The sequence below is a fragment of the Botrytis fragariae genome, assembly GCF_013461495.1.
Source record: "Botrytis fragariae strain BVB16 chromosome Unknown tig00000061, whole genome shotgun sequence".
Lineage (NCBI taxonomy): Eukaryota > Fungi > Ascomycota > Leotiomycetes > Helotiales > Sclerotiniaceae > Botrytis > Botrytis fragariae.
The window spans coordinates 640,967-662,194 of record NW_023500994.1 but is presented as its reverse complement, the minus strand read 5'-3'; the positions used below and the strand labels follow the sequence as shown (position 1 = coordinate 662,194).

The 21,228-nt window shown below is 43.4% G+C and overlaps 7 protein-coding genes across 7 annotated transcripts; 4 read left to right on the top strand and 3 right to left on the bottom strand.

Annotated features, from left to right (window-relative positions):
- Positions 1-378: 378 nt before the first annotated feature.
- Bfra_008323 (putative copper radical oxidase protein) lies at positions 379-4,610 on the bottom strand (the record flags this gene model as incomplete). The annotated part of the gene is made up of 12 exons (XM_037338686.1): positions 379-1,062; positions 1,267-1,716; positions 1,771-1,911; positions 2,075-2,505; positions 2,558-2,688; positions 2,747-3,299; positions 3,355-3,726; positions 3,788-3,915; positions 3,966-4,059; positions 4,133-4,222; positions 4,280-4,505; positions 4,560-4,610. 12 exons carry the CDS (start codon positions 4,608-4,610, stop codon positions 379-381), a joined length of 3,351 nt encoding a protein of 1,116 aa, XP_037191992.1.
- Positions 4,611-7,819: 3,209 nt separating this feature from the next.
- Bfra_008322 (uncharacterized protein) lies at positions 7,820-8,544 on the top strand (the record flags this gene model as incomplete). Its single annotated transcript, XM_037338685.1, has 2 exons — positions 7,820-7,922; positions 8,287-8,544. Exons 1-2 carry the CDS (start codon positions 7,884-7,886, stop codon positions 8,542-8,544), a joined length of 297 nt encoding a protein of 98 aa, XP_037191991.1. The 5' UTR covers positions 7,820-7,883.
- A 658-nt stretch (positions 8,545-9,202) lies between these two features.
- Positions 9,203-11,116, top strand: Bfra_008321 (putative galactose oxidase precursor protein; the record flags this gene model as incomplete). The annotated part of the gene is made up of 1 exon (XM_037338684.1): positions 9,203-11,116. One exon carries the CDS (start codon positions 9,203-9,205, stop codon positions 11,114-11,116), a length of 1,914 nt encoding a protein of 637 aa, XP_037191990.1.
- A 644-nt stretch (positions 11,117-11,760) lies between these two features.
- Positions 11,761-12,758, top strand: Bfra_008320 (putative catalase domain containing protein; the record flags this gene model as incomplete). Its single annotated transcript, XM_037338683.1, has 2 exons — positions 11,761-11,861; positions 11,909-12,758. 2 exons carry the CDS (start codon positions 11,761-11,763, stop codon positions 12,756-12,758), a joined length of 951 nt encoding a protein of 316 aa, XP_037191989.1.
- Positions 12,759-13,052: 294 nt separating this feature from the next.
- On the bottom strand, positions 13,053-13,649 carry Bfra_008319 (putative cupin domain protein; the record flags this gene model as incomplete). Its single annotated transcript, XM_037338682.1, has 1 exon — positions 13,053-13,649. The coding sequence occupies one exon, from the start codon at positions 13,647-13,649 to the stop codon at positions 13,053-13,055; it is 597 nt and encodes a 198-aa protein (XP_037191988.1).
- A 1,763-nt stretch (positions 13,650-15,412) lies between these two features.
- On the bottom strand, positions 15,413-18,352 carry Bfra_008318 (putative 2-oxoglutarate-iron -dependent oxygenase protein; the record flags this gene model as incomplete). Its single annotated transcript, XM_037338681.1, has 4 exons — positions 15,413-15,856; positions 15,924-16,384; positions 17,253-17,762; positions 17,818-18,352. The coding sequence occupies 4 exons, from the start codon at positions 18,350-18,352 to the stop codon at positions 15,413-15,415; spliced, it is 1,950 nt and encodes a 649-aa protein (XP_037191987.1).
- Positions 18,353-19,163: 811 nt separating this feature from the next.
- On the top strand, positions 19,164-20,231 carry Bfra_008317 (uncharacterized protein; the record flags this gene model as incomplete). The annotated part of the gene is made up of 3 exons (XM_037338680.1): positions 19,164-19,382; positions 19,443-19,962; positions 20,029-20,231. 3 exons carry the CDS (start codon positions 19,164-19,166, stop codon positions 20,229-20,231), a joined length of 942 nt encoding a protein of 313 aa, XP_037191986.1.
- Positions 20,232-21,228: the final 997 nt, after the last annotated feature.

Sequence of the window (21,228 nt, the reverse complement as noted above, 5' to 3'; positions counted from 1 at the left end):
TTTTGCTAAACTTTATCTCAATCATGTACTTCATCCGAACGCAAGAAATGTGGACGTGAAATGCTAAATGATTCGTGAACGGGCATTCGGACCCTGAATACTTTTGATTGTCGAAATTCGATTCAAGAGATTCAATGATTCCAAGAAATTCATTTCAGTTAAGCATTAAATATACGAGTCTATAACACCGCTATTTCGCGTTGAGTCAAAATAAAAAGCAAAGTAATGTAATAAATGCAATCAATGCAGCAAAAATCAAAGATGACCGCTCATGATGGCAATGACTGCCTATGAAGCAAATCAACCAGTTTTTCAACAAATATACCACAACCTCACAAATCAATCTCTTCGACTGAACATTAAGTTACCCCCAAAAAATCAAAGACCCGGAATGTCAAAACCAGGAGCATTGGGCCAAATTCCCAATTGTGCTGGATCCCCACCAATTCTTACCCATGCACCAACAGACGGAGTGGGTCCATCGAGGACAAAAACCATATACCAGCCTGGCGGACAAATATGTGCGTTTGGAGGCGCAGTAATTGTACAAGTATTATTAAATCCACAGGCCAATTGAGGAAAGAGTGTTCGCTGACCCATAGAATTACCATGCGTACTTACAACAGAGCCAAGGATGGAAAAACTGAGGTTTGCAGTCGAAGTAAAGTTGGAGGTAATGGTGAAGGGGACAATTTGCGAATAGGACCAATCCGTGTCATTCATATAAAAAGTTGGACGAGGAAGACTGGAGAGAAGATAAGGAGGCGTGAAAACTTCAACTCGATATTCTTCTGGGTGAAAATTGTCTTGTGGATCAGATCCGGACACCATCACTCGTCCATCGAGAAGAAGAATTGCTTCGGAATGATAAAGACGGGCAACCGACGTATTGGCCATTATACTCATACGCGAGTTTATGGGTAGGCGGGAGTCGTATAGGACAGCGTTGAAGTTGGGGTCTGAGCCGAGCCCAAATCCAGCGAAACCATGATGTGCGCCATTCAGGATGAGTGTTGTACCATCTGGAAGGGAAGCCAAACATGGCATTACACGGCGTGATGGCTATAATATGTTAGTCAATCGCTGCGATATCACCGCAATAATTATCTTGAGCCCGAGATTGTCGAAAACACTTGCTGCACTTCATGTGTTCGTGAAACCAACTTCCTATTTAGGGGAGACTAGTATCACATCTGGCAAGCATTTCAAGTTGCACCCATCAAACGGCACAATTGATCGTAGGGCAAAGAAATTCAAGAGACTCACCATCCTTTCAATCACCCAAGTAGCATTCTCAGCTTCAGGTTGCATAGAGACACAATTATCGATGGCGAAGCCGCCCCCAGGTGTGGAACCGCCACAAATTAGCATTCCGATTGGATCCGTATAAGGGTAGAATTGAGGTAGCAGAACCATTGCCCCCTCGAGAGGATAGTTCCGTCCGCCATTCGGATCATTTACAGCACCCGGAATGTTAGGCAGTGTCTTGATAGTCTCAAATGTGACTTCATCAAGAATTCTTGCTTCATTGTAGTATGCAACAAAAATACCGGATGGAACGACGGCGAGGAACGGATATAGATTATTGGGGTCTGTACGAGCAAGAAAATCTAGATTGAGAACTGGGGCGCCTGTTGGAGGAAGTAACTCTAAGCTTGGAGATGCAGGGGCATTCGATCCTTCCTCGCCACCAACGATCAAAATCGAGCCATTTGCCTTGTAATAGTGTTAGTAAATGGTACTTCAGAATCTGGGCATGGTTAGACGCACCATAATTATTGCCGTCGGGTACCACCGAGCAACGAGAAGGCGCACCTCGTTCACATTTTCCTGCCAATTATTGGTTCCCCAGACATTTGGGGATCCATCCGGCCAGTAAAGTCGTACACCGTATGTTGATTCGCCGGACCACTGAGGCTCAAGAATATCAGCATCATGATATTAGTGTCAGAAGTAGCGGAAGAACATGAACGTGTGACAAGCTGAGCTGATATCTTGAGATATTACACAGATACAAGGTGTACAATGGGTCCACCACAAATTGTGAACTATTGAGAAAAATATTTGCTCTTACCCCTCCCACATCTATCTGTCTCCCAGCAACATCTGGAAGAATAAGTCCTGCGGAGCAAAAAACATCAGTTTTAACATGCATCGGTCTCCATGCCAGGGTAAAATTATCGATTGCTGAAAGATCCAACTCATATGCGCCTGTCGAGTTTGGCTCGCCCGTCCCAAACTTTTCAACGAATGTCACCTTGCCAGTAATCATTTGGGACGTCATCAATGGTATGCATACACCACCTATTAGCAATGAGTGTTCACCAGCACTGGGACCCACTGGAAATGACCAATTATAGAGCGCCGGTCCATCCCATGAGTAATAAGATAAGAGACTATCTCCGCCGCATATAGTAGAGGAATTTCCAGAGCAGACAACTTGGCAGTTAGATTCACTAATCAATGATGCTCCAGCCGTCACAATATTCTCCACGTCGCCACAAACTGAAGATTCTGTCAATGTACGTGATATATGGAAAAAGCAATCATGACTTACAGCATTGAGAGCCATACTCGAGGCCAGCTGCATTATAGCCGAATGCTTGACACTGCGAAAGACAATTCGTTGCGGTATTATTTGAAGTGATTATTTGATAGGGGAACGTTCCAATGCCTCCTATATTATCTCTAAAATTTTACTCTATCAGCCTGCATGAAATCCGATAGCTCTTAAGAGGCAACTGACTCGAGGCAACCTTTATAGTTCCAATCACCAGGCAAATCTCTTTGCTGAACAGTCGCAGGTTGAGATGTTTGTACATTGCCAAAAGAGTAGACGGACAATCTATTTCCAGCACCGCATATTTCACTTGAATTGCCACTGCACGGCATGTTACAGTCAGCAGGTGAGGTTGCGAGAGCACCTCCATTTCCGACAAAATTATCACAAAAACATTCAGAGCTATACTCCATGCCTGCGACAATGTAATTTAGTCCGGAGCATGCCGCAACACAAGATTCGACAGTAAGATTTTGATTGTCAGGTTGCTGATACGTGAGGACACGACCTTGTGCTCCATCAATCCAGCAGCCACTGTAGGCCCATCCAGTAGGGAGATCTGTCACACCTGTAGACGAGGTGGAAGGAGGAGCTGTAGAGCTTAGAGTGTTATTTAATAAATACACAGTCAATCTCCCAGAAGCACCGCAGAATTCGGAACTATTTCCCGCACAAGGAAAGTTACAGTCTGTATTTGGGGCTGACACGGACCCAGCGGAAAAGGCGCTGCCACAATAGCCTGTTGTTGTTCTTAGTTAGTTCAAATTGTTTAAATTTTAGGAAGGGTGACTAACATTCACGTCCATATTCGGTTCCAAAATAGGTGTAACCAATGCAGCTTGCTTCACATGACTCTAGTGTCATGTTTCCAGCATCAGAAGCCTTGGAGGCAAGTGCTCGAGCGCTTGTAGCTTCAGTCTGACACCCGAAATAGTTATATACACCAACTGTTTGTTGAATTGATGGGGAATCCATAGAAGAAGGTGCTGTTCCAGTCGTGGTTGTAGTAGATGGCGCAGTGACAATAACGGTATTGTTAAAGTCATATACATCAAGTCGATTGGTCCCACCACAAAATTCTGAAGAGTTGCCTGCGCACAATGTAGAACAGCCGCTAACGCCCTCCGGTGCGAGAACTCCCCCGTTAGACAATTGATTTCCACACCCTAAGAAATGGTGAGTTTTCATAAGAGTCGACGATTTGGTGTGGTTCTATCATATACATACAGCATTCATCAGCATATTCAACTCCAGCTAGTGAATAGCCCTCTTCTTGACATGCCGCTGTACAAATATCAACGGTCATGGGAGAAGCTATAACTTGGTGTATCAAAAGTCGACCCGTTTGACCTTCTCTGCCATCTGTCAGATCTTATAGTAGTCACTTATTAGGCAAATAACTAACGTGTAGCATCCGGTAAAGGTCCAGAGTCCAGACCCAGGGTTAGTTTGAGGTGGAGTTTTACCGTTCCAGAAAAGATTCAATCTATTTGGACCACCTGCAAACTCAACGAGTTAGTCTTGCATAGACAGGCTTGGGAACAATTAAATCATTAAGAACATAAGACTTACCGCAAAACTCAGTAGTATTTCCTGGGCACTTCATACTACAGTCTGAAGCTAGCGCACGTCCAGCTCCAGCTGCAAGACTATTGCCACAATCTGAATGAAAATTTAGTTATGGCATATCAAACAATTTGTAAGTCATAAGAAACATACAGCATTCTGAGGCATACTCTGTCCCAGCATAGTTGAGACTTTTAGAGGCACAATATGAGATACACGACTCATCTGTCATGTTTGTGTTGTCAATGTATTCTCCTTCGAACAATGTCCGACCGACATCCACGTAGCATCCTTGAACTACCCAAGTGCCCGGAAGACTTTGCGAGGTGGTGAGTTCGTTTTGAAGGGCATGATTAGAGGCAGCTACGAAGGTAACAAGCTATTGTGAGTTAGTAAAGTCAATTAAATCCAAAGAACGATAGTTTCAACTCACGGATGCTGTGAGCAGTGTCACAACTGGATTGTGAAGATGGTTTAAAATCATGGCTATAAGTTGTTTGTTCTTATATGTAGAGAGTGGTATAAGAATGTGAAGAAAATTGTGAGAAGATCGACTCAAATTGCAGAGTCCTTATATAGAAGAATCCACGTCTGTCATTTGGAAATAGGTTGTAATTGAGATTTAAGCTGAAATACAAACAGATAGTGATTGCACAGCATATCGATAGTGGCAGGTGTCTGCTTATATTTTGATTTGGATACTTTTTCCTGATATCAACTAGAGAAGGCATCGCCTTCCGTTTGTTCCTTCCATTACCATCGGAGGACCAAGTTGAGAGGCTTTGAATGGATCACCATCTCAAAACTTATACCTCACAGCGTACAACAGTCCATATCGAGTATCACCACATAACATGACGCTCGAACGGATTTATGTCGTGTTGAAGAGTTTCCAGTCTGATCAGATGCATGTCAGGCTCATTGGCTCTCAGTCATCTCTGGCAATATCTATATCATCGATAAACATCATGAATTATTATAATCGCGTTTGCTTCGTGAAAGAAACGTTTGCCTCATCGAAACCTCGAGTAAAACTGGGTAATCATGAAGGAAGCTTTACCTACGTATAAATGGGTATTTGGGCAACAAGAAAGATCTTGGGGTGATATAGTCACCAAGATCAATTTATAGATGGCTAGCAGATGCTGTGACCACAAAAATGCTAGGGTGTCGGTCAGGGATACGATCCATTCTATTAACGTGTCAACACCACTGGCCGGACTTTACCCAGCCCGGGTAAAAGAACAAGACTATCAAAGAAACAAAACAAACATCACATTTCGAACTTCTTCCACTTGTTACGTACGACTCACAATACGTCTTTCTCTCGGTGATAGAAATCTTTTAGCAATCTTGCCTCTCATCTTCTAATAAATGATCTCTATCATTAATCTTGGAGATATTGCGACGAGGAGACATATCATGGCAAAAAAAGTGAAAGGGCGAGCGGGATGGAAAAAGAGAGAGAGATAGAGGGATAGAGAGGTGCAATCTCATATGTTTGGGGCTGATTCACGAAAATGTGTACATCTAAAAAGAACTAGGTGAGTTCTCATCATGACCATCCTCAGTTGCGGACAATTACTCCACTTAGTGGAATGGTATTCACGTTTTGTTCTACAGTTGCACACGCCAAAAGTTCAGTGGAAGTTATCTGGTCCGGCAGCTTTACTTCTGTGGACGTTGACTTTATTGGAACTGCTGCTCTCTTCAAATATGAGCGGGATTCAATGCCAGGAGGGAACTTGAATCAACTTTCCAAGGCATTCATTCTAAAAACTTTGAAGACTTTTTACTGTTGGAAAGTCAAAGTGATGTGGGTTTATTTTCCCTTCTCCGGGTGCATATCTAGCTTTTCTACACCACTGCATGTAGTATCACCAGAACCCATTGCACGCGCATGCCTTCCCCCAGACCCTGAGGTAACAGTCACCTAAAGGATGGGTCGATTGAGATACCTTGAGAAGTTAAGGTTCTTCGCCTTCCCAGCTGAAATTTACAATCCACAAGATTTCAACACTTGACCGCGCTCAAAACAAAGATTTGGATGTTCCGAATTTCGACAGCTGCTCTCAACGCAGCCAACTCTCCAATTTATAAGTTGTGGGGCATGCCCAGATCTGGCCGTTTTGGTCTAGATTCCGATTCTCTGAACATGCGGCCAGGTCAACACCGCGATCTGATAAGGGTCAATCAAGGCCATTGCCATAGACCATCCATTCACTGCCAAGCTCTATAGCGGATTTAATTTGTTCTCAATTATAGCAGATATTAAGAAGATACTCGTCTGAATTAATCTCAAAACTACTTCGACTCTTTTAATACACCTTCTTTGCTCTAAGGCATAATGGTTCATTAGCGCCTCATGCAGCATTATGTCAAGTGGCGTTATCATGTTGATCAATTGCAAACCTGCTATGGAGTCTCACAAGTGGTTCAAGCCTAAAAGATATCTAGTATCACAAATTCAATGGCAATTGGATTGTGCTCCATTGTAGAAAGATCATAACGAAAAGTTTTGATCAGACCAGTGGAAAATACCGTTCCAAGCCCATTTTTCAAACCTGTAAGGAGAAGGCTCTTTGCAATCAATTGTTGTTCCACTTTGTTTCTTTGCTGTGAAAGGTTTGGAATCTTGCCAGGCCAGATTGTCACATTTCTCAGCTTAGTGGTTGACAGCAAGGCAAAGCAGCGCTGTTCTATGAGTGAAATGTGATTTAAGTGAAATACTTGTAGAAGAAAATATACACAACGAGAACACCTTTCAGGTGTAATTCGAGTTGATTAATAAAGAAACATGAAGCCTATACCATTATGACCGTCGCACTGTTTGGGCTCAAGATCGTTTTGCCTGCAATTTCTGTTTGCAGCACAAGTATTTATATCCACAACTTCATCAGTATCGGTCACTGTTAACACTTCTAGCTTTAAAACGAGCTCATTGATGTTGACTTGGATGAAAACCACAACTCTTTCCACCACTACTACCGCGAGTAACTGAGAGCTTGTAACTACAAGTACCGACTTCACAACTTCTGCTTACTCAATCAAAACAACATCATCTGCTGAATCTACGTCTGCGGCTTCGTCAGTATCAGCCGTCTGTACTTCTATATCCTTGCCTTCTATTCTCGATTTCACCGCGCTTCTGAGCCGGCTCAAAGAAAGGAATTATACCAGTGAGGGGAACTTCTCTACTCTCAACCTATTCTCGTATCCTAATAAGTATCGATCTGGCGACTAGTTCTTCAAGCAGAATCGTAGCCGCCCCAGCCTGTGGTTGTTTCGATGGGTCTCTGATTGCTTCATTACCAAACAGATGCCGATTTTATTTGTGTCTGGATCGCGCTGTCGGACACGAACTGAAAGGGTTCCCTAAATCTTATGGTTCAAGAAATTGCAACGGATGTGAGGCTGAATCATTCACGTCCAAGCTCTAGCCTAGGATCTCCTACTTCTCTGAAACAATGATGAATGATTGCTGAAATAGCAGATACAGTGCTATGTCTGCAAAGTTACTTGCTGGAATTCAGACAATGCACGTCGATTAGATGTGATGCTCTCAAGTTTGTATGACGCTCGCAGATTGTTACGTTTAAGTGGACTTCACAAGCTTAACGAGGCAGACTGGGTGTTATCATGGATACTGTGAGATCTCCAATATAAATATGTGGACGAGTCTCAATACAGCAGGTCAAAGTTTATCGCCAGCTGGGCAATATGCAAAGCTTTTCTTTGGGGCAGCCGAACAAGATCCATGACCAGCTGGCTGCCCATCATCGGGATCACCCTAGACGTTATGTCTGCAATTTTTTCATGCTCATGATATAAAGCACCAATTGTTCTGTTATCGTTTTCCTATTGGTTCGATAAATGGGGCGTGCTGCCTCAGTCTAGGCTCCCGGAAGACAACCGCCTGCTGCCGTTTCTTCAGAAGTCGGACACCACGATTCAAAAGAAATCGGTGTTCTCTCCAAGCTTCTGCACAATTCAATAGATATATCAATAGTTCCAAAGCAGTAATCAAATTCCCTGGATATCGATGTCGATCATTTCTGTAACGAGTCCCTCGTGGTAAGAATTTGCACCTTGACAACCTATGGATCGTCACATTTATTATGGTTGTCAGCACTCTCCAGTCAGACTTCAGCTGATGCCAGCTGATGCCAGCAGAGCTCTCAGTGGATTCGGATTTATCTCCTGAAAAGGGAGGACATCTGAGAAAAGCTGCCCATGTTATGCATGTGTCAATATCGTATTCGGAGGCGCAGGTGAAGAATAGCTATTGTGGCGTCAAACCATTGGGTTGGCATATATTTGACACATCTGCTACCGATAACCAAATCCTGGGACCTGCCAAGACTAAACTGAGTGCATCATTTGGTAGTAATCAGCTGCATGATAACAATCAGTTGTAACATTGTACCAATGGCCAGAAATTTGTGTAACAAATGAGCATTGAAGAAGATGCCACCGAGTTTAATACAACCTAGAAGCATGTGATCAAGGATCTTATTGGCAACCAAGAGTCTCACGGCCGTAAACGGTTCGGGTAAGCAACGATGTGATTCGCTCACAGTATTGCGATGACACATTGGCTTTTTTCTACAAGCAAGTTTCCCAAGCTGAGAGCTTCCTTTTCAATCAAAGTTTGCATGGAGATAGATGAGGAGCCGCGCTAAGCATTCCGTGTTCCGAGCTTAAATATAGATTAACCACTCGCGTATCTACCTTCAGACATGGGAATTTGAAAATATTGATTTTTATACGGGATAAAAATGGGGGTTCTGGAAAACCCATATCGATAAGCTTATGCGGGCAACGCCGCCGTTGCAGGGGCCCCAGATATCTATCTCATCGCCTTCAAGATGCGGAGGTAAGCTTATTACACTGCCCCACTTCGTGCTACTATAAAAGAACGGGAATGACGATCATGTAATTTCTAATCAGGCTGTTTTACTTGAGTAACTTCATTGTAAGTCACTTACCCAATTCCAACAATAAAGTGTAGATTATACTGACAGTCCATAGGGTCTTATCCTCTGAAATATTGCACTGTACCTTCTGAGCGCCAACATGCTCGCACTATGGTCTTTCCTCTTGCTGCCAGTGGCGCAGACTGTGCAAGCAGCAATGAGCATTGGAGTATCGAGTTCCCAAGCTACAAATCCAGCTTCTTACGCTGTTGATGGAAACTCCAGCACATTCTGGCATAGCGAATACAGTCCCGTTCTTGTTCCCTTGCCACACATAATATACCTTGACACAGGCTCTGCACAAGTTCTCAATGCCTTTACCTATACACCAAGACAAGATGGTAAACTCAACGGAAACATCGGCGCCTACTCATTGGCTGTCAGTACAGACAACGAGACTTGGTCAACCGTTGTGACTTCCACTTTCCAAGACGATGCTACAAAGAAGACTGTAGGCTTTGCAAATACACAAACTCGATATTTTCGACTGAATGCTACCACTGAAGCTGGAAATCGTGGTAGTTGGACCAGCGCAGCAGAATTTGGTTTCTCAGTCGCCCCTACTGCCGTTGGGGGCTTAGGAGAATGGGGTCCAGTGATTAATATGCCGCTTGTTCCAGTTGCTGGATTCATCGAGTATTCCACAGGAAACATTTGGACGTACGCAGCATATAGTCCTCTGGCTTTTCAAATAGGTCTACATGGCTACACTATTTCAGCAGTGTACAATCCTACGACCGGTACCATATCTTCAGCGAATGTTTCTAATACGCAGCATGATATGTTCTGCCCCGGTATGTCGTTGATGTTCGATGGACGCGCTATTGTCACAGGAGGAGATACTGCAAACAAGACGAGCATTTATGACTCTGCTACCGATCAGTGGGTAGCAGGACCCGTTATGAAAGTTCCTCGCGGCTACCAATCGACTACTACAACATCAACAGGAAAGGTCTTCAACATAGGCGGATCTTGGAGTGGTGGTTATGGTGGAAAGAATGGAGAAATTTATGATCCAAGCACCAACACATGGTCCCTACTATCAGGCTGCCCAGTCAAACCAATGCTCACTGCTGATGCACAAGGTGCCTTCCGTACCGATAACCATGCATGGTTGTTTGCTTGGAAGAATGGATCTGTATTCCAAGCTGGTCCAAGTAAAGCGATGAACTGGTACGGAACGACTGGTACTGGATCTCAAGTCGCTGCAGGACTTCGCGCTTCCGATCCAGACTCCATGTGTGGAAATGCAGTCATGTATGATGCAGTCGCCGGAAAGATCTTCACGGCCGGTGGATCCCCTAGCTATCAGAATTCGGCTGCGACTAACAGTGTCCATCTGATCACAATCGGAAGTCCTAACGTTAATCCTACAGTCCAATCCCTGACATCAATGACATACAAAAGAGCTTTCGCAAACGGTGTCGTACTGCCAAACGGAAAGGTATTTGTGACAGGAGGTCAACCATATGCAGTTCCGTTCACAGACACAGATGCAGTATTGACACCAGAATTGTGGGATCCTACAACACAAAATTTCACAATCCTACCTCCTCATGCTATCCCAAGAACATACCACAGTATGGCTCTTCTGATGCTCGACGGGAGAGTTTTCACGGGAGGTGGAGGATTATGTGGATCCAGCTGTGCCACAAACCACGCCGATGCACAGATATACAGTCCAGCGTATCTTTTTAACGCCGATGGAACCGCCGCAACGAGACCCGTCATCTCCTCAGCCACTTCCACTGTTGCTGTTGGTGGAACAATCACAATCGTTACCGACATCGCAGTAACCAGCTTCTCAATCACTCGATTTGGATCAGCAACCCACACTGTCAACACTGATCAGCGACGTATCTCCCTCACTCCTGTTACAACAAGTGACAAAAACACTTACACATTTACCATCCCCAATGATGCAGGAATTGCACTCCCAGGATACTGGATGTTCTGGGCCATGACTTCTGCAGGTGTGCCCAGTGTCGCGTCCACCATCAAAATCACACTCTAAATAATCGAACGGAAGTGATTGGAAGTTCGGAACCCGGGAGTAAACACGATGGACTATTTTCATAATCTTTTACCCAAATTTCATCTTATATAATGAGTAATCCAATATTTAGCAGTATCAATTCAAGCACTTGTCAACCTTCTTGCGAGCTTGAGTGTAACCGGGACCCGCGTACACGAGATGTGACATGATATGTGATACCAACAGTTGGATACAGTAAGCCGCCACCTTTATATTAACTAATCGACATACCGCACATCAAAGGTGTCTCATTGGTTGGTTATGATACTGGTACACAAAAAGTGAACCACTAACAACGGACTGATAAACAATCAACCTCAATTGTACAACCTCATCCAATGGGAGCTAGAATTCGGGTCCCGGATATGAGGACTTATTCCAAATCCCAATATCAAAATAACGTCATGAATTGTGTTATCGCATCAACATTCCTGAAAGGATTTTGGGATTTTGCGGCGTGGTATTCACTCTCTTCAGACGCAAACGTATAAAGCGCGAGAGGAATCCTTTATCTCCACCAGACGGTCAATTTTGAATCTTATCTCAATTGCAAAACATACAATACCCATCCTCAACATTATTTTGAAAAACAGATAATTTTCTCAGAAAGTTAGATCACAATCATGCCTCTTCCATCCGACCCCGCAGTAGTCAAAACAAGTGAAGGACTAGTCCATCAACTCCAATCTATGTTTGGCAAACATGCCGGAAAAAGACCTGGTAAGTCACACTATCATCAATCCCACAATCCAATCTAACCTCTTCCTCCAGCCCATGCAAAAGGACTCCTCCTAACCGGAACCTTCATCCCACCCCCACCGCACGTACTCTCTCCTCTGCTCCTCATTTCTCCTCCTCCTCCACCCCCATCTGGATCCGCTTTTCAAACTCCACCGGTATCCCCTCGATCCCCGATTTCGACGCGAATGCTGACCCTCGTGGTATCGCCATCCGCTTTATTCTCGATGCCGAGAAGCACAAACACACAGATATAGTTGCCCACTCCACCCCCTTTTTCCCAACCCGTACGGGCGATGAATTTCTCGAATTTTTGAAAGCTGCAGCGAGTAGTGGAGAAGGCGTTGAGAGTCCGAAACCTATTGAGAAATTTCTAGATGCGCATCCTAAGGCTTTGGCTTTTGTTACTGCGCCCAAGCCGGCGCCGACGAGTTGGGCGAGGGAGAATTATTGGGGTGTTAATGCTTTTAAATTTATTGCTTCTGATGGAAAAGAAACGTTTGTGAGGTATAGGATTGTTCCTGTTGAGGGTGTTGAAATAGCGAGTGAGGAGCAGAAAAAGAGTTTGGGGGAGAATTATTTGACAGAAGAGATTGTAGCGAGGTTGGAAAAGGGAGCGGCGGAATTTAAATTGGAGGTACAGATTGCGGAAGAGGGAGATGTGACGGATGATGCAACTGTGCATTGGCCGGAAGAGAGAAAGGTTGTGGAATTGGGACGTGTTAAGGTTGAGGGCTTGTTGGCAGAGAATGAGAAAGAGCAGAAACATGTTATTTTTGATCCGGTACCTAGGGTAGAGGGTATAGATGTTAGTGGTGATCCTTTGGTGGATGTTAGGGCGGGAGTTTACTTGATTAGTGGAAAAGAGAGGAGAGCTGCATAAGAAATGAGTGGGGGAGGAGTATGGATAATGAGAACAAGATCTAGGAAACCAAGAATATAGGCGGTTTCGGCTTTCGAGTCACTTGAGAAATCAAGTCTTTACGATACTGCTGTTTCTTCATTGACTTAAGCACAAATACATGAATTCTGCAACATCTGAGATTGTTTCATGCAATTGTATTTGCCGTGTATTGTAAGTCGTGCTAGTCTCGTCCTTCTCGTCAATAATCTTCGTCTCCAGGCAAGAATGAAATGCCATGATTCTCCTGGGATAGACATTCATAACCTGCTTTATTTAAGTGCTCTTCCTCAACTCCTTCATATCGTCTATTCCTGCCTCCTCAATCCCGACCCCCTTCTCAACAGCCGTCAACACAAACATCATTCTCGCCCAACCCTCTCCCTCTGTAGCATTTCTCCAAGCATGATTTGTCGCCCGCTGTACACAAACATCACCCCTCTGCATAAATTTCTTCTCTCCCGAATCCAACACCAATTCAATCGTTCCCTCCAACACAACCCCATAATCCAAACTCACAGTTTTATGCATTGGACATGTGTAACCAGGCGCAAAATCCACGAAGCGAACGACGGTTCCTGTAGATATAGAGAGACCAGGAGGTGAAGAGAGATCTGATTTGTAGGAAGCTATGTCGATGGGTGTAGTGGATGTGAAGTTTTGGGATGCGGGGGCATGGGAGAGGGAAGCTGGGAATTGATGGGTAGTGTATGCTAGAAAAAAGGCCATGTCGTTGTTTTGGATCGGCTGCCAGACAGATTCGGGAGATATGCTGGGCTCGAGGATGGCTTTGCCATTTGGATCGGTGGTTGTTATGAGACGTTGAAGATTTGGAAGACCATTTGGGAGGGATTCTCGTTGTTCAGTCGACATTCTGATCTGATTTGGGTGATTGATAGTTTTACCGATTGTAAGGAATCAGTTGCCTGGACAGTAACCTTCTCTGTCTGATTCTGGATACTTTTGAGGCTTCAGGAAGATTCGATTGAGATGTGTTGTTCCTCAAGAGTTGTTCAAGATCGGGTTGTATTTTAATATCATGTTCTAAGTTTAGGTAGGATATCCGAGTAGCTAGCTCTCTATGCGGGGTAAAATGAGGGGTTGAAAAGACGCCATGTGTATCTAATAAGTAGCTCGTCCTTTCTCCATTCGGCAAAGCTTCGTCTGACATGCATCGATAAGAATATGACTGATGTCGTGCACCATCAAGCTAAGACGGCCTTTTACATTCTACTACTCCACAATTCTGGACCCCACTGTCTTTCAGCATTTCAATTCTTTCATTATACATGCCCAAGTCTCAAGCTCGGTTTTATACATCTTCGTTATTCATATATTTCACCCGTCAACCGAGGCGCGAATTAGCTTGGCACTCTTACAATTCAACTGTATCGACATTGATCTTACATTCAATGCTGTGATTTTATTGTCCCTTATTGATTGATAGTTTCCACAAAATTGCCGGAAGCTAGCAATTACCTCTGTACCATATTGACCACGTCAGAGGAGCTGAAAATTCTTAGCGTTGAGTTCAGTATCGCTAGCCTTAAACCTTCATATTAAAGACTGTTACGCGATATAAATAGTGTACAATGATTTATGATTCCATAATCAATTGCAACTCCTTCGAAAATTATATTGTTGAGTCGGTAAAGATAGAGTTTGTTCTTGAGCCTAGAACTCCAGATTAGTATTATGAAAACTGAACGTATAACTTCGTTGGAGAAATCTCGACAACGAATTCATACGAACTTGGAACGACATCTCTCGCTTTGTAAAACTCGCCCCCATAGCACATTAGCATTATTCCTATCGAGTCACATTCCATTATAAAGACTGAACAGCGATTCACACTAAGACGAGTAAGCATTCAGGTGTAGCGTTAGTAATTACTATACATCATGTAAATTTACTTAGTGGCTCTTCTTGAATTCCATGTATCGAACCAAGATCTATGAATTCGCAATTGACAGCTTGGACTTATGAAATCGAAAGCTATACTGAAGCTTAACACTTGTAAAGTTTAAATTCAGAGAGTTGTGATTATCAATGTTAAGTGGCCAATATTTCCAACATCCCAAAATAGTCACCGAGTTTGATGTATGCGGATTGCCGTAGTTCATGAGTACAGAGAAAGACGAGAAATGTAAGGAAAGTATGACCGAGTGACATTCTTCGGGCAAAATAATGTAACATTATTTCACGGCGGAGGGGCAGGCTTGGATTGAGCGGTGATTGATCACAACCATAATGCTATGATCTCTCAGGGAGGAATAGGTAAGGTTCCCATTGAATGTCCAAGAGCGAATTTATGGTAAGATCTTATACTGTAGCCGAAATAATACCAGTCTTCAAATGATACTTGGTCTTGATTGTTGATTAGCAAAAACTTGTATCGCTCTAACCTACACGCTACCTACGGAATTTCAAACAATCTTCTGTGAAAGGAAATGAAAGAGATGGCAAAAGTCAGGAATCATCAAGTAGAAGAGAATATCTAGAATGATTGTAACAGCTGTTTATCTGTGATCGCAAAATCACACGGACGACAAAATTCGGAATCAGAGCTTGAAGCGAATAGCGAGGAGGTCAATGAATGATGTCACATCATCTAACTGCTGTAATTCAGTGAACCACTAGAGTTTCGAGCCTCGCTGTTCATCTCTCTCCTTGAAAGCTCGCTCAATCATTCTTTTCTTTCGCATCTCCACACCGGCTCGGGGCGAACGGCCGTCTACATAGCCCATGAAATCATGCGTAGAGAACCCCATCAATTTCAACAGTCTCTCTGGAACCTTGTCTAGATCGTCCCAGCCCATTGCGATTGTCATGTTCTCAAATGTTCGTATCCAGGGTTGACAATATTGAACTGTAATACTGCGACGAGCCTTATCTGAGGTATTCGCTCCACCCGAATGCCAAAGAGTATTGAGGAAATAGACCATGCTGCCTGCCGGCATTATTACTGGAACCATCTCTTCTCTGGTTGGGATGCGATCGTCCGACCATAAATGCGACCCTGGAATTACAGTAGTTGCACCGTTCTCGGCAGTGAAATCGTCGAATGAGACCATGGTGCCCTATTCAGGTTGTGAGCATTTTTTCCCCGATTCATACCGTACTGAAAGAAGCCTAAGTACAACATACAACACCGATCAGTGGCCTTGGTCTTGGCAGTGCGATTAATCCATCATCGCAATGTATAGCCTGTGCAGTTTGTCCAGGATAGATTACCACAGTATGCAGACTAGTAATTAAATAATTGGGTTGAAGGAAGTAATCGTTCAATGCCAAAACAGTGGGGTGTATTGGAAACTGGTCAAACGCTCGGGATTTGTCTGCGAGAGCATAAACTCTCCCAGTCTTGAAACCCTCAAAATAGTTTCGACCAGCGATTGCAGCAGGTCCAGCGTCAAGAGTTTCAAGTCGTGCCACTTCGGAATTCGCTATCTCTACTTGCTCAGGCGTAAATATGTTAGGAAGAATAACGTAGCCGTGTTCGAAGACGTGGTCGATGAGATGTTGTACTGATGGATCCTTCTTTCCGGGCAAAAAGGTTGTCCCTTGTCCAAGTTGAACACGATCACTAACTCCTGTCGTGAATTTGACTATTGGCGGATTGTTTTCAGACTACACGTGGATGACATTCATGTTAATAACGACTGGTAGATATCGAGGGATTTCATCAAAGGTTGCTCACCATTGTCATCCTTAAATCTCCGGTACTCTGGATTTAGCTTGCAGTGTAATGAGGTAGAAGAGGAAGCAACTTTCTTTGCATGATTAAGATGAGAATGGCTGGTATGTGTATGAAGAGTACAACCTCGGCCTGATTAGTCTTGTGAACCTAACTAGATAGAAAACGAAGTGTTTCGGGAATACTGTAGTAGCACGAAGCTGATGATTGCCGTCATTGGAAAAAGCTGGGGAAGCACCAGGCAGGTGGAATGAGGGGTAACCTACTTAGTCAGCTTTTTTCCTTGCAGATAGATCCGCTTTTTCCGCTACTCCGCCCCCGCTTGTTTCAACGTACCCGATGTCACTATCGTTATACTCATTCTTGTTCTAATCGCCGCCTTTTCCGCAGAGGGCAGCGACAGGAAACCCTCGAATACGTTTTACTGGGGTTAATATGTCTTTACTGGCTCGTGAACAACTTCTGGTAAGTGTTTGTGTAAAGACTTGGCCCAGTCCTAAGACGAAATCTTGACTCTAGAGAACTACATTCCGAAATTCTGTTGTGTAATGGCTTTGAATCTCATTGCAGCGGTCTTCTTCTTGTGGACTGAAAACTTAAGCAGTGAAGTTTTTGTACTACATTGTACAAAGACTGTCTCTCCTAAAAGTATATTATTCAGCTCGCCAGGAACTCGAGCACTATTCTAGCAAACTTCATGTCCTTAATCACCCTTATGAGCATCATCAACTCACCGCGCTTTGTAAACCGTGTCTTTGAACTTCAATGATGATCTTCACCTCGTCGGCCTATCATCGTATTCGCCTTCTTCTCATGCAACCTCTTCCTCTGCTTTTGCCGCTCCTCCATTTCCACATTGATATTGACATGTTTACTCATAAAGCGCCGATATAGATTCTCCATCTTCAATCCCTTCATTGGCTTCTTCCATCGTCCTGTAATCGGTGTCCTCAATTCATCCGTATTAATGGACACGTCTTCATGACCCCGAAGTACAAAAACTATCGAGTACCTGTAATGTTCAGCCAGCATCTCTTGTTTATCTTCATTCTCCTTTCCATTTGGCTCGTCCCTGGTCACAGTTTTTGGATACATACGCACTGAGTGACCACCAGCCTGATATCTGTTATTGCTCAAGAAATTCAACTCTCTCCCCACGAGTAAAGTTCCTGTATCTCTCCCCTCAAACGATTGTTCAATCGGGAACGACTTTTTGGATTGCATGTCCAAAACTTCCAGACCAGGAGCATCACTGATTGATAGGCTCAAGAGACCAAGGTCGCGATGTGCTAACAAAATTAGTTCTCAAATACTTATGTTTCGGACGAGATGATGATGCCATACGTTCCGAAACGACCTTCCCCTCTATTCCATCACTTTCGTACCTGAACAATCTGATCATGGTTGCTGTTTTCTCATGATGGAGCTTGAGACATGGCTCGGAATACCGTGTGAGCAATTCTTTCTTCATGCCCAAGCTACTAGCAGTTTCTCCCAATATCTTGTTCAAAACATTCCCAGTAATATCCCAGAATTCTTTCACAGCATCCAACAATTCGGGAGGCGTGGTATTGATCTCACGTAGAGTGATAAATTCCTTCTCGCCTTCCACACGATTCCATCCTTCCTCAGTACCCCTCCCCGTAAGAAACTGAGACTTGTACTCAAGCGGAAGATCAAAGAAGGATTTACTTGCTTGCAGAAGCTTCTGAGATGAAATGTGGATAGGGTCCGTGGGCGAGAAAGACAAGGTTGCCCATCCTTGATCGGAAAAATGGGGTGCATGAGCAGGAAGAATATAAGGAAATTTGACAGGTCGAAGAGGGATTTCATAGACTTCATCCGGTGATTGAATAGCGGAGATGTGGTGGTCTGTCATACCGGCAGTTTAATTTGTTCCCTTTTGCTGCTTGCTTGCTGTGGAATGTCAAGCTTTTTGATTGCGGTTGTGGTAAATGTTGAGATTGTTGCGTCAGATATTATCATCTACATAGGTACGAAAATTTATTGATCTCAATTACGATGAGCTTCAAAAATCTAATGAAATTCTGGTGTTGCACTGTTGCTCTTATCTTGGCCTTTGTAGTGATAATTGAAACCACAGGTGGTTCTGTGAGGTCATGGTTCGTCACCGGCTAAAATTTAGGTTCTTGCCGTGCTAAGTTCTAGGCTTGTCTTTCTGAACTTGCGACTTTCGAATTATTCTTTTCTATCAAGGACCAGCCAAGACATGATACGTGGATCAAAATTACTTCAAGTCTATTCTCGATAGTTGTGATTTCAACTTATTTCAAGATTATCTGAAACGTAGTTCATTGGTCATGTTAAACTTGGTGGTGGTGGTGGTGGATGTTCTATGTCTTCGAACAAATCAATTGCTTTATTTGCATTTCAGTTATGTTTCAATATAACAAAGTAATTCTGGAAAAGCACAAGCACAAGTGTGCAACAAATGTATCATTGAAGTCATGATATCGCAATCGCTATTGAATTGATTCATCTTGTTGGGCGCCAACCATGACTGGTGAGGTATAAGAAGGGCCACAACATCTCCTGTATATGACAATATAACATCTCAATCGTCTTATATAGGCTTTCTAACTTATTATAGTTAAGTCTATACATCTTTTCAAGGTCGTCTATCTTTCAGTTTGTGCAACCTTTAGCTCCAACTTTTCTCTCCCGTCGCAATGTCTTTATGCGCAGCCGATATCCGCGTAGGTTGCATCCTTCGCCCTCTCCGTATTCCAAGAATACATCCAGGAGTTCCATGTGAATGGAATGCGTTAGCAAATCTTCAAAATGTGAACCATGATCTTGGCAGGTGTCCGCCCGATTGTCGCCAGGATATCATTGGCCAAGAACATCCTATCGTTGTCCTCAAAATCAATGGTGATAGCATTCTATATGTTGCAGCTAGTAACCCTTAACTTCTCAACTTCATTCATCCAATTGCTAATACATACTAGATGACTGGTAGACCGATCAAGTTGGATCAAGAGGGCACACAATACTCACCCATTGGACACTATTTCCCCCAGTGGAATGGCTGGCAGAACGTCCCACACCCTGAAACATATCGTTCCAGGTATTGGCTACGAGGGCCTTATAATTGGAATTATGGAACGATTGATCAAGATCGCCAAAATCCTAACCGTAGCAGAATTCTTGAACTGGAAGAACATTCCAAATTACGCTTGCCACATGTTTATTCTCAGAGCATAGCGAGATTCAAACCCTTTGGAGGTGATAATACGTCTGCCAAAATATATAGATTGGACGAGGGATCTTATTATAGACTGATAGACAGATTGGGATTGTCCCGTAGCAATTATGATCCTGAGATCGCCCCAAGATCCACTTCGCCATCATCTCGAGTATCAACTTCATCAACACCAGACACTCTTCCCAATGGTCCATATTCTATTGGACGTTCAAAGAATGGTCCGTCACAAATCGAGCGACGCCAAGATACTGGAAAGAGAGATCGTGAGTCACCGCTCTCCATTCACCATAATGTTACAAACACGCTTAGTGCTAATTTCGTATATTTAGATAAAGCATCAAACAAGAATCTGCCAAAGTGGGTGGCATTGCTTCGCAGTTTTATTCGACCATACAATGAACAAGATGGAGATATGAAGAGTTGCAAGATCCGAAAGACCTCGAATCCCGTCGCAGAAGACTTTTCATCTCCCGAGCCTGGTTTGAACGAGTCTCTTCTTCCTTATATCATCACACTTCAGTGTACCGTCTGATATAACACAAATTTTCATATCTTTCGAACAGTCATCAGTCTTCATTAGCACAGTCGTTACATTAAATATTTCTCAATTGTTTTATTCCTCATGTATCTTTCCTTTTGTTTTCAGTTTGGTATGCGCAATATATCGGTACTTTGGCGTTGAATGTTGGAAGCGGTTATCAGAATAAAATGCAGTACAATCTCAAGATCATTTACCGTGTCATTTGTATTGCTTCTTGGAGCAGTTCGAAATCTAGAACTTGCAAAATACTTTTACCTGATTTTCACAGTTTTCCCTCGGCTGATTGCGAGCTACAAGAACTGGTCTTCCAAACATTCAATTGAATTTACAATACTTATCCTATTCCTAGTGCATCTACCTTACACGGAAATAACCTCTTCATTCTGGTTGCGAAAGAGTTAAGGCTCGTCGCTCTCATTCGTCTTCAGAAGCAATATAACACGTAAATACATCAGATGATAATCAAAAGATCACTCATCTTTATGCTACTTTCGTGTATATATCATTCATAAGGTCTAAAATTGTACACAATTTATATCATCTAAGTTTCTTGATAGACTTGATCGCAATTCCGGTTGAATCATCTCAATATAATTATTAAGTTTATTCCTGACGTCGTAGCACTCTCCATGTTAAAATACCCTCCTCATAGGCGCAATCTCAGCCGAACCAAAGGGAGAAGATGCAGTTCATAGTAGAACAGCCAGCCACAGAAATCAACTCTACAGAACAGCAAAACCCACAATCACTATCAAAATCACTGCAACAAAAACTCTTCAAAGAAGAAACAATAAACCACGCTTGTAAGCTAAACTCCTCTGACCTCACAAATATGAGACCATCTCACTCATCAAATTACGTTTTCCCAACGCCAACTCCTCCATCATCATGATCTCCCGATCCCAAAAGACTCCCTCTAATCCCCAACCCCAACTCCATCTAAACCAAACTCCCCAGTATAATACCACTCCCCCCTCGGTCCCTCCTC